General features: G+C 42.0%; 1 protein-coding gene across 7 annotated transcripts in view; it reads left to right on the top strand.

Moving 5' to 3' along the window:
* Window positions 1-12,308, top strand: part of GNL3L (G protein nucleolar 3 like) — a 71,848-nt gene that overhangs the window by 18,648 nt on the left and 40,892 nt on the right. For 3 of the 7 annotated variants that reach the window (XM_060183381.1, XM_060183385.1, XM_016194888.2), the window contains exons 3-5: window positions 4,929-4,990; window positions 6,375-6,479; window positions 7,803-7,919. In XM_060183381.1, coding sequence (XP_060039364.1) covers window positions 4,929-4,990; window positions 6,375-6,479; window positions 7,803-7,919 — 284 coding nt within the window. The remainder of the gene's footprint in view (window positions 1-4,928; window positions 4,991-6,374; window positions 6,480-7,802; window positions 7,920-12,308) is intronic. The other 4 variants (XM_060183382.1, XM_016194889.2, XM_060183384.1 and 1 more) reach the window with 2 other exon arrangements.

Genomic DNA, 12,308 nt, shown 5'->3' with positions numbered 1-12,308 from the left:
CTTACTTTAAAAATACTTATTATTTTTAATTTGATAGGACAGAAATTCAAAAGGGAAATGACAATAAAGAGAAAAAGAGAGAACTTCAGTATTTCACTGCTTGCAAGTTTCCTCCTTTTAAGTAGGCAGCTGGGGGCTTGAACCTGGGTCCTTGCACATGATAATGTCTTTGCTCAGTGGGGTATACCACTGACTGGCTCATGTGTTTCTTTCTTTTTTAATATTTTATTTATTTACTTTAATGATAGAGGGAAAGATACACACAGAGAGCTACCAGAGTACTGCAAAAGACTCACAATGTCTGAGGCTCTGAGCTCCCAGGATCAATCCCCAGCACCATCATTGTGAGCCTTTTGTAGAACCATTATGCTCTATCCCCAGCCCTTGTATTTCTTATTACTCTTGATGCACCATGGAACTGTCTAGTATAAAATCTAAAAATTGTTTTTAATTTAAAGAACTTTCCTCTTTTATTTTTATTATTTATTTATAAAAAGGAAACACTGACAAAACCATAGGATAAGAGAGTACAACTCCATACAGTTCTCACCACCAGAACTATGTATCTCATCCCCTCTCTTGATAGATAGCTTTCCTATTCTTTAACCCTCTGGGAGTATGGATCCAAGGTCATTGTGGGATGCAGAGGGTAGAAGGTCTGGCTTATGTAATTGCTTCTCTGCTGAACCTGGGCATTGACAGGTCGATCCATACTTCTAGCCTGCCTCTCTCTTTCCCTAGTGGGGCGGGCTTCTGGGGAATTGGAGCTCCAGGACACATTGGTGGGGTCGTTTGAAATCTGGTTGGCATCATGATAGCATCTGGAACTTGGTGTCTGAAAAGAGCGTTAACATATAAAGCCAAACAAATTGTTGACTAATCATGAACCTAAAGGCTGGAGTAGTGCAAATGAAGAGTTGGGGAGGGTCTACATTCTGTAGATAGCTAGTAGGTATATTTTTAGTTATATTCCAAAGGGCCTGTGCCTATATTAGTTTTTTTTTTTCCCTGAGCCTGAAATGCGATATGCAGGTGGATCCAAGTTATTGTCTGGGGCAATGATGTCATGGCTGGAAAAAGGAACAGAAAGCTGTATCTGGGAAGAGAGTAGCTCCCAAATATGGGAAAGGTGTATAAATAATTTAATTTTTTTTCATAATTTCCGTTTCTTGGATTATTATTATTTTTGTTCTGTTTAAGCAAGGTGTGTGTCCCCTTGATCTTCTAGATGATTAATTTTGCTGTTAGTGATGTCTGTCTTTTTTTCATATAGGCATGAAATAATAAAATATGGGCAGGGATAGATAGCATAATGGTTATGGAAAGAGACTCTCATGCCTGTGGCTCAAGTCCCAGGTTCAATCCCCGCACCACCATAAGCCACAGTTGAGCAGTGCTCTGCTTAAAAAAAAATAGTGATTTACTCTGATTTTTTAATTAAATTAAATTAATTTTTTAATATTTATTCCCTTTTGTTGCCCTTGTTGTTTTTTATTATTGTTGTTATTGTTGATGTTGTTGTTGTTGGATAAGACAGAGAGAAATGGAGGAGTGGAAGACAGAGGGGGAGAGAGACAGACACCTGCAGACCTGCTTCACCGCCTGTGAACTGACTCCCCTGCAGGTGGGGAGCCAGGGGCTCAAACTGGGGATCCTTACCAGTCCCTGTGCTTTGTGCCACATGCGCTAACCCGCTGCGCTACCACCCGACTCCCTCCGATTTTTTTTTTAACCAGAGTACTGCTCAGCTCTGACTTATGGTTTTGTGGGGGATTGAATCTGGGAGTTTAGAGCCTCAGGCATGAGAGTCTCTTTCCATAACCATTATGCTATCTACCCACACCCTTAAAGTCTGGTCTTGTCCTCTCTCCCTCTCCTTCCTCCCCCACCTTACCAGAGCACTGGTCAGTTCTGGCATATGGTAGTGCAGAGGATTCAACCTGGGACAGCTTTAGGCATGACATTCTGTTTGCATAGCCATTGTGCTATCTACCCATGCCCAATATTAGTAATTTAATAGTTATTTACAAAATTATAAGATACTAGGGGTGTAATTCCACATTGTTCCCATCACCAGTGTTCTGTGTCCCCATCCCACTCTTTTTTCAGCCATCAGGTTCCAGATGCTATCATGATGCCAACAGGAATTCCTTAGGCAGACAACCCCACCAATGTGTCCTGGAGCCCCACTTCCCCAGAGCCCCGCCCCCCTAGGGAAAGAGAGAGACAGGCTGGGAGTACGGGATAGATCTGCCAACGCCCATGTTCAACAGGGAAGCAATTACAGAAGCCAGACCTTCCACCTTCTGTGCTACATAATGACCCTGGGTCCATACTCCCAGAGGGTTAAAAAATAGAAAGCTATCAGGGGAGGGGATGGGATACGGAGTTCTGGTGGTGTGAATTGTGTGGAGCTGTACTTGTACCCTTCTTATCCTATGGTTTTGTCAGTGTTTCCTTTTTATAAATTAAAAAAAACTGCAATATTTCTCCCAAAGTCAGATATGCAGGCATTTAATTTTTATTTGTTACTGGGTTTTGGGATTTCTTTTTCTAAAATAATCCACCTTGAATTTGTTCAGGAGTAAATAAAGCACCTCATTTATGTTTCCCAAGTACACAAGAATCAATCTCTCTGTCTCTCTCCCATTACTGCGGCTTCATGGCTGCAAGCTGACTTTTTTTTTCCAGATAGAAAGAGATACATACAGAGGGAGAGACATCACAGCATTGACAGTCCCCCTAGTGCTGTGGGGGCTGGTGAGTCAGACATGGGTTGCATGCATGGTAAAGATGGTATCTTTTCAAGTGACCTATCTTGCTAGCCCTGGCATATTTTCCTTACACTGTACCATTAAGTGTCTTCTTAAATCTCTTTAGGAATTTGCAATAATATTTCAATTTTCTGTTTCCCATATGAACTCAGCTTTGGTATGAATCCCCTAATGTAACTGTGGAGAATACTCTTTATCCTATAATCTTGCTGCTCTTATATTTGTTCATCTATATCCTGACCTTCCAGAATCTTTTGAGCTTTCTTGCAAGTGATGGGATTTAAGCAATTTTCTCAAGAAGTCAGCTGTGAAAGTGAGGACAGCTGGAAATTCTTTTTAAAGGGGAGAAGTCTCTTTAAGTTCCTGAACTTTGTTAAGGCATAATTGGAGGTGAGATTTTTCAATACGTGGGGGGTGGGGTACTGCAGTTTAGCTGAGAAGGACAAGTTCCTTTGGATATGCCAGCCTGAGCAGAGTCTGCAGAGGAAGAGACTGTGTGCGTAAGTCTTCTACTTTGGTCTAATTGGCTGATTCACCTCAGATCACATTCCCTTGCTGCTGACTTGGGAATTCAAAGGAAAGCAGTTTGCTGATTGTTGTGCACATCAGGTTGGGGCCAAAATTATTATTATTTAAAATATTTTATTTATTTATTCATGAAGATAGAACGAACAGAACAGAACAGAACAGAACAGGGTAGGGTAGAATAGAATAGAATAGAATAGAATAGAATAGAATAGAATAGAATAGAATAGAATAGAATAGAATAGAATAATAGAATAGAGGGAGTCGGGCTGTAGCGCAGCGGGTTAAGCGCAGGTGGCGCAAAGCACAAGGACCGGCATAAGGATCCCGGTTCGAACCCCGGCTCCCCACCTGCAGGGGAGTCGCTTCACAGGCGGTGAAGCAGGCCTGCAGGTGTCTATCTTTCTCTCCTCCTCTCTGTCTTCCCCTCCTCTCTCCATTTCTCTCTGTCCTATCCAACAACGACGACAACAACAATAATAACTACAACAATAAAACAACAAGGGCAACAAAAGGGAATAAATAAATTAAATAAAATATTAAAAAAATAGGTTAAATTAAAAAAAAGAATAGAATAGAATAGAACCAGACATCACTCTGGTACATGTGCTGCCAGTGATTAAACTCAGGACCTTATGCTTGAGAATCCAAGACTTTATCCACTGTGCCACATCCCAGACCACAGGGGCCAACATTATTGTGTTTCCCCCACTGGGAAGCAGGGGAGGGGGAGTCACAAGTACACATGCAGGTCAATAACTGTCTGTCTGTCTGTCTATCCGTCTGTCTGTCTGTCTATCTATCTATCTATCTATCTCCCTCCTTCCCTCCCCTCCACGGTCATTGCTGGGGCTAGGTGTTAGCACTACGAAACCATGGCTCCTGGCAGCCATATTTTTTCTTTCCACTTTATTTATTTTATTAATTAATTTTTTATATTTATTTATTTTCCCTTTTGTTGCCTTTCTTTTTTATTGTTGTCATTATTGATATCATTGTTGTTAGATAGGACAGAGAGAAATGGAGAGAGAAGGGGAGAGACAGTTAGACACCTACAGAACTGCTTCACTGCTTGTGAAGCAACTTCCCTGCCAGTGGGGAGCCGGGGGCTCAAACTGGAATCCGTAATGCTGGTCCTTGCGCATCACGCCACATGCGCTTAACCCAATGCGCTACCGCCATACTCCTTCCACTTTATTTTTATTTTATTTATTTATTTTTAATTAATTAATTTTTTTATTATAGGGGAATTAATGTTTTACATTAAGCAGTAAGTACAATAGTTTGTACATGCATAACATTCTCCATTTTCCCATATAACAATACAACCCCCACTAGGTCCTCTGAATCCTTGGACCTGTATTCTCTCCACCCACCCACCCACCCACCCCAGAGTCTTTTACTTTGGTGCTATACACCAATTCCATTTCATGTTCTACTTGTTTTCTTTTCTGATCTTGTTTTTCAACTTCTGCCTGAGAGTGACATCATCCCATATTCATCCTTCTGTTTCTGACTTATTTCACTCAACATGATTTTTTCAAGGTCCATCCAAGATCGGCTGAAAACCGTGAAGTCACCATTTTTAATGGTTAAGTGGATGATACTACTTTGTTTTTTCTTTTATAGAAAATAAAAAGCCAGGTAAAGGTTCCAAAGGCTGTAAAAAGGTATGTTGGCCTCACTTTCAGGTAAGAAATGCTTATTGTTGGGGATAAGGTCGGAACAGTTGACATTCTCTAGAAGAGGCCTACAGTAGATAAAAATGGCACTATATTCTCTAGAAGAGGCCTACAGTAGATAAAAATGGATCTGACTTTCCATCACTTTCTGGGTTACTACAACAAAGAATCAGCATCATTTGTTTCTTTTTTCTTTTTTTCCCTTTTGTTGCCCTTGTTTATCATCATTATTATTGTCATTAATGTTGTCATTGTTGGATAGGACAGAGAAATGGAGAGAGGAGGGGTTGACAGAGAAGGGGAGAGAAAGATAGATACCTGTAGACCTGTTTCACCGTTCGTGAAGCGACCCCCCTGTAGTTGGGGAGTTGGGGGCTTAAACCAGCATCCTTATGCCAGTCCTTGTGCTTTACGCCATGCATGCTTAAACCACTGCACAGCTGCCCAGCCCTCTCTCCCTCCCTCCTTCCCTCCTTTCCTCCCTTCCTCCCTCCCTCCCACCCTCTCTTTCTTTATTTCTCTCTCTCCCTTCCTTCCTTCCTTCCTTCCTTCCTTCCTTCCTTCCTTCCTTCCTTCCTTCCTTCCTTCTTCCTTTCCTTCCTTCTTTCCTTCCATCCTTTCTTCTTTCTTTTTTTAAGATAAAGACAAAGATGGGGAGAGAGAAAGAGACAGAGAGAGGGTGAAAGAGACCACAACACCAAAGTCTTCTTCAATGTGGTAGGGACCTGAGATGCACATGGCAAAGTGACACACTATCAAAAAAAAAAAAAAGTGACTCACTATCCAAGTGAGCTACTTTGCCAGTCCAACATTTATTGTTGATTTTTCTTGATAGGGGTAGTCATTGCTTCCAATATTTAGATGAAGAAACAACTTTAGTGAGAAATTTTCAGATTTCAAAGTAGTATAGCTGGGACTCAAGTCCCAGTCCCAAGTTCTTCCCTATCGCTCCTGGAGTGAAGTGATAACAAAGCAGTTTTTGGCCCCACCTCCTGTGTCTCCTGGTATTGCAGAGAAAGGTATGGATAAGTAATGTTGGGAATAGAACTGTGGTCCTCAAATTTTAAAAACTCCTGGAGGACTGGTTAAAACCAAGATTGTTGGGCCCCACCCCTGAGTTTCTTCAGTAATGTTGCTGCTTTTGGTCCAAAGATCACACTTGAAGACCTGCTTGCCTGTAAGTTTTTCCTTTTGCCTTTACTTGGGAAACATTCCTACTTATTTCTCCCCTCCCCTTCCTTCATTCAGTCCAGCTTGGTCATGGGAGGGAGGTTTGCTCTCTAGTCAGTTGGACAGACATCTGGGCTTGCTCCTCTTCTTTCTTTCCTTGTATACAGCTAAGGGTTTGAAAACTTAAGAGTTGATTTTATTTTTCTTTTTGTGTGGTGACTAGCCTGCTAAGCACAGTGGGGAGAAAGCATCCTCCAAAGCATTCTCTGCTACTCAGTTTCACTCCAATGATCATGCCAATCGGGAGGCTGAATTAAAGAAGAAAAGGGTAAGTCCTTTACCTGGGGGAGGGGTAGGGGCTGTCTAGCTTGCTTGTTCTGTGGGAGAATGAGATGTTAATGTTGTTGAGGCTATTCTTAGAAGAGTTAGAGAGGGTTATGGCTTTGATAATTGATTTAGTGTCTTCCTTTTCTCACCTTTCCATCACCTCCCACTCCATTGTCCAGCTTTTGTTTCCATTGCTCTACCAAACAAACCCTGCCAGCCTCACTAGCACATTCTCCTACACTACACTCATAGATATGACTTCCCTCATCTCTAAATTTTCAGCTTTCCTTGAGGCTTTTCCTTTTTTCTTCCAACATGCTAGGGCATCTCCATGACTGCATAATTCTACCCCTTCTGGCAGTTGCTATTTCTCTTTAAGATATGGAGAGCTAGAGAAGGGGAGAGAGAGAGACAGAGACAGAGAGACAGAGACAGTAAGGAGATACCACAGCACTGCTTTCCATAGTACTCACATGTGAGTTTGGGGCTCAAACCCAGGCCCCTGCATATTGTGAAGTGTGCCTTCTCCCACATGTGTCCCACCTGACCCTTTTTCTTCTTCTTCCTCTCCTCCTCCTTTTCCTCCTCCTTTTCCTCCTTCTCCTCCTTCTCTGTCTCCTACTCTTCCTCCTCCTTCTCCTACTCCTTCTCCTCCTCTTTCTTTTCCTTCTCACTCTTTAAATGATGGAACCTTTTAGGATCTTTTTCTTTCTCCCTTTGGTCTTCAATGATCTGCTTTACCTGGGACACCTCTTCAGTTTTACATATACTCTCTTTTTAATTAATTAATTAATTAATTAACTAACTGTATTGCCACCAGGGTTATTGCTGGTACTCAGTTCTGGCATTAAGGATCTACTGCTCCTGGCAGCCATTTGTTCATTCATATATTCCTTCCTTCCTCTCCCCCTTTTCTATTTTATTTGGTAGGGTACAGAGCAATTGAGAAGGGAGGGGAGATAGAGGAGAGATGAAGAGAGACACCTGTAGGCCTATTACACTGCTTGTGAAACATTCTCCCAGCAGATAGGGTGTGAGGACTTGAACCCTGGCCCCTGTACATGATGATGTGTGGACCCAATTTTGTGTGCCACCGCTCAGCCCTCTTTATAGTGTTGATCTTTTTCTTCATTTCTGTGCCTTTTTCACTCAGATCTTTTTTATGCTACTGTCACATCTCATTTCACCCTGTATCCCTGCTCCTTCCACTTTGTGTATCACACTGTCTTCTTTCTGTCTCGTAGCTTCCTGTTACTCTTCCTTTCATTCCTCCCTCAGGCTGCAGATTAGTCTGCTACAGTCCTGGTTTTGTGCTTACTTGTAGGTTGAAGAGATGAGAGAGAAGCAGCAGGCTGCTCGAGAACAAGAGAGACAAAGACGCAGGACAATTGAGAGCTATTGTCAGGATGTCTTTAGGCGCCAGGAGGAATTTGAGCGCAAGGTAAGTGAATTGTCTTTAAGAGATAGGGTGTGGGTTTGCTCAAAAAAATCTTTTTAATTGGTCTATGAAAGGAAAAGATGAAGGGTGTGAGATATTTGGAAGGGAGGTTCACCTTGTCTACAGAGTGGAGTATCAGAGGAAAACAAAGGGCAATTTTGAAGTTTACCTGTGACTGGACAGCCTTGTGTCCATCTCACTTCTGAAGTAGAGGTCAAAGATGGGGTTGGGATATGTAGGGTTAGGGAACAAGGCATGGGGTACTGGGTGGTGGCACACCCGGTTAAGCATACATAGTACACAGCGTAAGGATCTGGTTAGGGCCCTGGCTCCCCACTGCTGGCACTTCTGTGGAGGGGATCCAGCCAGGGGGCAAGCCACCGAACTTCCCTCACCGGCTCTCAGGTCCCAGCGATTCAGACAGGAGGCTTTGGGGAGTATTTTGGTACAAACACTCGTTTTATTTGGGGATGAGTACAGGTTTATATAGAGAGTTAAACAAAGAACATTTTTCAAATATGTCAGAAATTACAGGTTTCTTAAAGGTCAGCTTGCCCCTATGGTAGGGGGCTGGTATGACAAGAATTGATGCAATACATAAAGGTCAAGACAATTAGTCTCCTTGATGCCGGCACTTTAATTATCCAAAGGCATTTGAGAGAAGCATAGGAGTTAAACCAGTAAGGTGAGGTAGAGGAAAGAAAAACAAAGCTTGATGTAAATCATAGCTATCAAAGCATACAAAGAAATAAGATTTTGGGGGCTTTTCACTGTCTGGTGTTAGGGGTGTGATCAAAAGGTGAAGTGGATATGTGAACTTTCTTTATTCACGAGTGGGCAAACATGTGCTCTCTGTCTTTCTGCTCCGCTGCTCCGGCGGCAGAGAGGGACTCCCCAAACTAATCACCACACAGATTTGTCCTGCATCCTTCTCCTCCCGCGGCTGCGGCCCGAACTCTCGAAGTCTGTAGGGGTTCCGGGGGCAGGGAGAAGAGGGCCCGCGAAACTAGCAGGGGCCAAACCACGATCTCCCAGAGGCGGAGGGGGGGTGAGACCAAAATCAATGTGAAGCATACAACACTCATATTAATTAAATAGTGATTTATATGACTACAATTTAATAGGTGTGTACTAAACAACCTTCCCTCACCAAAACATTGTGTTCCATCCCACCCACCCACCCCCACCCCCTGCCGGCCCAGGAAGCTGCATGTCCACCCTCACCCTTACCACAGGGCTTTTACTTTGGTGCCCTACTTTCAATTTAGTCAGATCCTGCTTTTAGTTTCCTGTTGGTATGCTTATTTTTATTTTTATTTTTATTTTTTCACAACTAAGTGAATTGCAGCTGTCAAGTTCTCTACAGAAAAGCAGAATTCCAGCGGCTAACCTTCGTCATGCAACGTTTCACCCCCTGGCAATTCTTCCGTGGACATCTGCCTTGAACTGGCACTTCTATCAGACTTACTGCTACACAACTTTATAGCAGCTTCCCTTTACGCTGCTGGGTTTCTCAAAGACTGACTACAGCCAGCTGCCTTGGTACTATTGGACATAACCCCCTCCTTACTAGAAAATGCCCACAGATGTAGGAAACGCCCGTTGAGGCAAGAAACGCCCCAGAGGCAAGAGAAGCCCTCAGAGGCAAGAAATGCTCCCTCAGACCTTCCCTTGGCATCACACTGGTTCTTGTTGCTTGCTTACTTGTTCCTCCAAGTTTCTGCCAGTTTTTTTTTTTTTTTAAATGCCTGTACGATATAGGTTTCTATTCACCCCACAGTCTTGATACTATGGTCAATTAGTTAGAAAGAAAACAGGGAATTGTTGGTATGCTTCTAGTTCTGCTTCTGGGATCCCTTTGGTTACATTGCTTGACACTGTGGTCTATTTACATGGTCATTCTGTTACATTGGTTTGGTCTCACTCCCCCTGCCTCCAGGAGATTTTGGTTTAGTCCTTGCCTTTTCGTACTTCTTGCTTCTCCCCGCCCCCTATCCTACATACTTCCTTAGCGGCCGGAGGAGAGAGAGGCAGCAGAATTGGGTTTTGATTAGATTAGATTAGTTTTTTGAATCGTTCGCTCATGAATAAAAAAAATACTGCTTATCCACTCCGCCATGTGTCTATGGTCGTCCGTCCCGCCGTGAAGCTAGCCCTGTATACTGGCGCCCTGAACTCTGACAGTTTCCCTTTCTGATCTTCTTTCTCAACTTCTGTTGATGAGTGGTATAATCTTTATCTTTCTGACTTAGCTCACTTAACATAATTCCTTCTAGCTCCATACAAGTTGGGTCAGAGACGGTGGGTTCATTGATCTTAATAGCTGCATAGTATTCCATTGTGTGTATATACCACAGGTTTCTCAGCCACTCATCTGTTGTTGGGCACCTGGGTTGCTTCCAGGTTTTAGCTATTATGAATTGTGCTGCTATGAACATAGGAATACACACATCTTTTTGGTTGGGTGTTATGGAGTCCTTGGGGTATATCCCCAGGAGAGGAATTACTGGGTCATATGGAAGGTCCATGTCTAGCCTTCTGAGAGTCCCATTGGTTTGTTTCTGCTTTAGTCTTCCTTGCACTTGGGTTTGTTTCATCAAAGATGTCCTTGAGGTTTAGGTGGGAAAGTTTTTTTATGAATGTTTTCTTCTAAGTATTTGATTGTTTCTGGTCTAACATCCAGGTCTTTGATCCATTTGGAGTTGATTTTTGTTTCTGGTGAGATAAAGTGGTTCAGTTTCATTCTTCTGCATGGTTCAATCCAGTTTCCCCAGCACCATTTATTGAAGAGAGCCTCCTTGTTCCATTTAATACTTTGAGCCCCCTTATCAAAGATTACATGACTATAGGTGTGGAGGTTTAGTTCTGGGCTTTCAGTTATGTTCCACTGGTCTGTGTGCCTATTTTTGTTCCAGTACCATGCTGTTTTGATTATGATGGCTTTATAATAAAGATTGAGGTCTGGGAGTGTGATGCCTCCATTTCTGTTTCTTGTCCTCAAGATGCTTTTGGCAATTCTAGGTGTTTTGTGGTTCTAGCTAAATGACTGTAGTTTTTGTTCTATTCTCTTAAAGATGTTTTGGTGGAACTTTGATGGGTATCACATTAAATTTATATATGGCTCTGGGGAGAATATTCATTTTGATGATATTTATTCTTCTGATCCATGAGCATGGGATGTCTTTCCATTTCTTGGTATCAGTTTCTATTTCCTTGAAGAGTGACTCATAGTTTTCAGTATACAAATCTTTCACTTATTTGGTCAGCTTTACTCCTTGGTATTTTATTGATTTTGCTGCAACAGTGAATGGGAGTGATTTCTGGATGTCTTCTTCAGATTTAGTGTTTGCATAAAGAAATGCCACTGATTTTTGTACATTGATTTTGTAGCCTGACACCTTGCTATATTGCCTAATAACTTCCAGTCATTTTGCAAAATATGCAAATAGTGAGAGCTTGACTTCTTCCCTTCCAATCTGTATTCCTTTGATTCCTTTCTCTTGCCTGATTGCTATGGCAAGAACTTCCAACACTATGTTGAAGAGTAATGGTGACAGTGGACAGCCCTGTCTAGTCCCCGATCTGAGGGGGAATGCTTTCAGCTTCTGTCCATTGAGTATGATGTTGGCTGTAGGTTTGCTATATATGAATTCCACTATTTTGAGGAATTTCCCATCTATTCCCATTTTTATAGGGTTTTGAGAATGAATGGGTGTTGGATTTTGTCAAAGGCTTTCTTTGCATCTATTGTGATAATCATGTGGTTTTTGGCTTTGCTTTTATTGATGTGGTGAATGACATTGATTGACCTACATATATGTTGAACCAACCTTGCATTCCTGGGATAAATCCCATTTGGTTGTGATGAACAATCTTTTTTGATATGCTGCTATATCCGATTGGCCAAGATCTTGTTTAATATTTTGGCATTTATGTTCATCAGAGATAATTGGTCTGCAGTTTTCCTTTTTTGTTCTGTCCCTATCTGCTTTTGGTATCAGGGTGATGTTGGGTTCATAGAAGGTGGAAGGGAGTGTTCCTGTTTCTTCGATCTTATGGAAAAGCTTTAGAAGTATGGGTGCTGTTTCCAAAAGGTTTTGTAGAATTCATTTGTGAAGCCATCTGGTCCAGGAGTTTTGTTGTTGCAGAGATTCTTAATAATGGTTTCAATTTCTTTGTCTGTGATTGGTGCATTTAGGTTTTGTAGTTCTTCTTGGTTCAGTTTTCAAGGGCGTATGCTTCTAGGAATTCTTCCATTTCTTCTAGATTTTCTAGCTTGGTGGCATATAGTTCTTCATAGAAGTTGTAGTGCCATTGTTCAATGAATTTTTATTTGCTCTGATATATGGAAAGTATTATAGTGAAGTTCTTGTTTATAAGAGGTCTTTTAGA

Source organism: Erinaceus europaeus, chromosome X (assembly GCF_950295315.1).
Source record: "Erinaceus europaeus chromosome X, mEriEur2.1, whole genome shotgun sequence".
In the NCBI taxonomy this organism is placed as follows: Eukaryota; Metazoa; Chordata; class Mammalia; order Eulipotyphla; family Erinaceidae; genus Erinaceus; species Erinaceus europaeus.
This window is presented reverse-complemented; position numbering and strand designations above follow the sequence as displayed.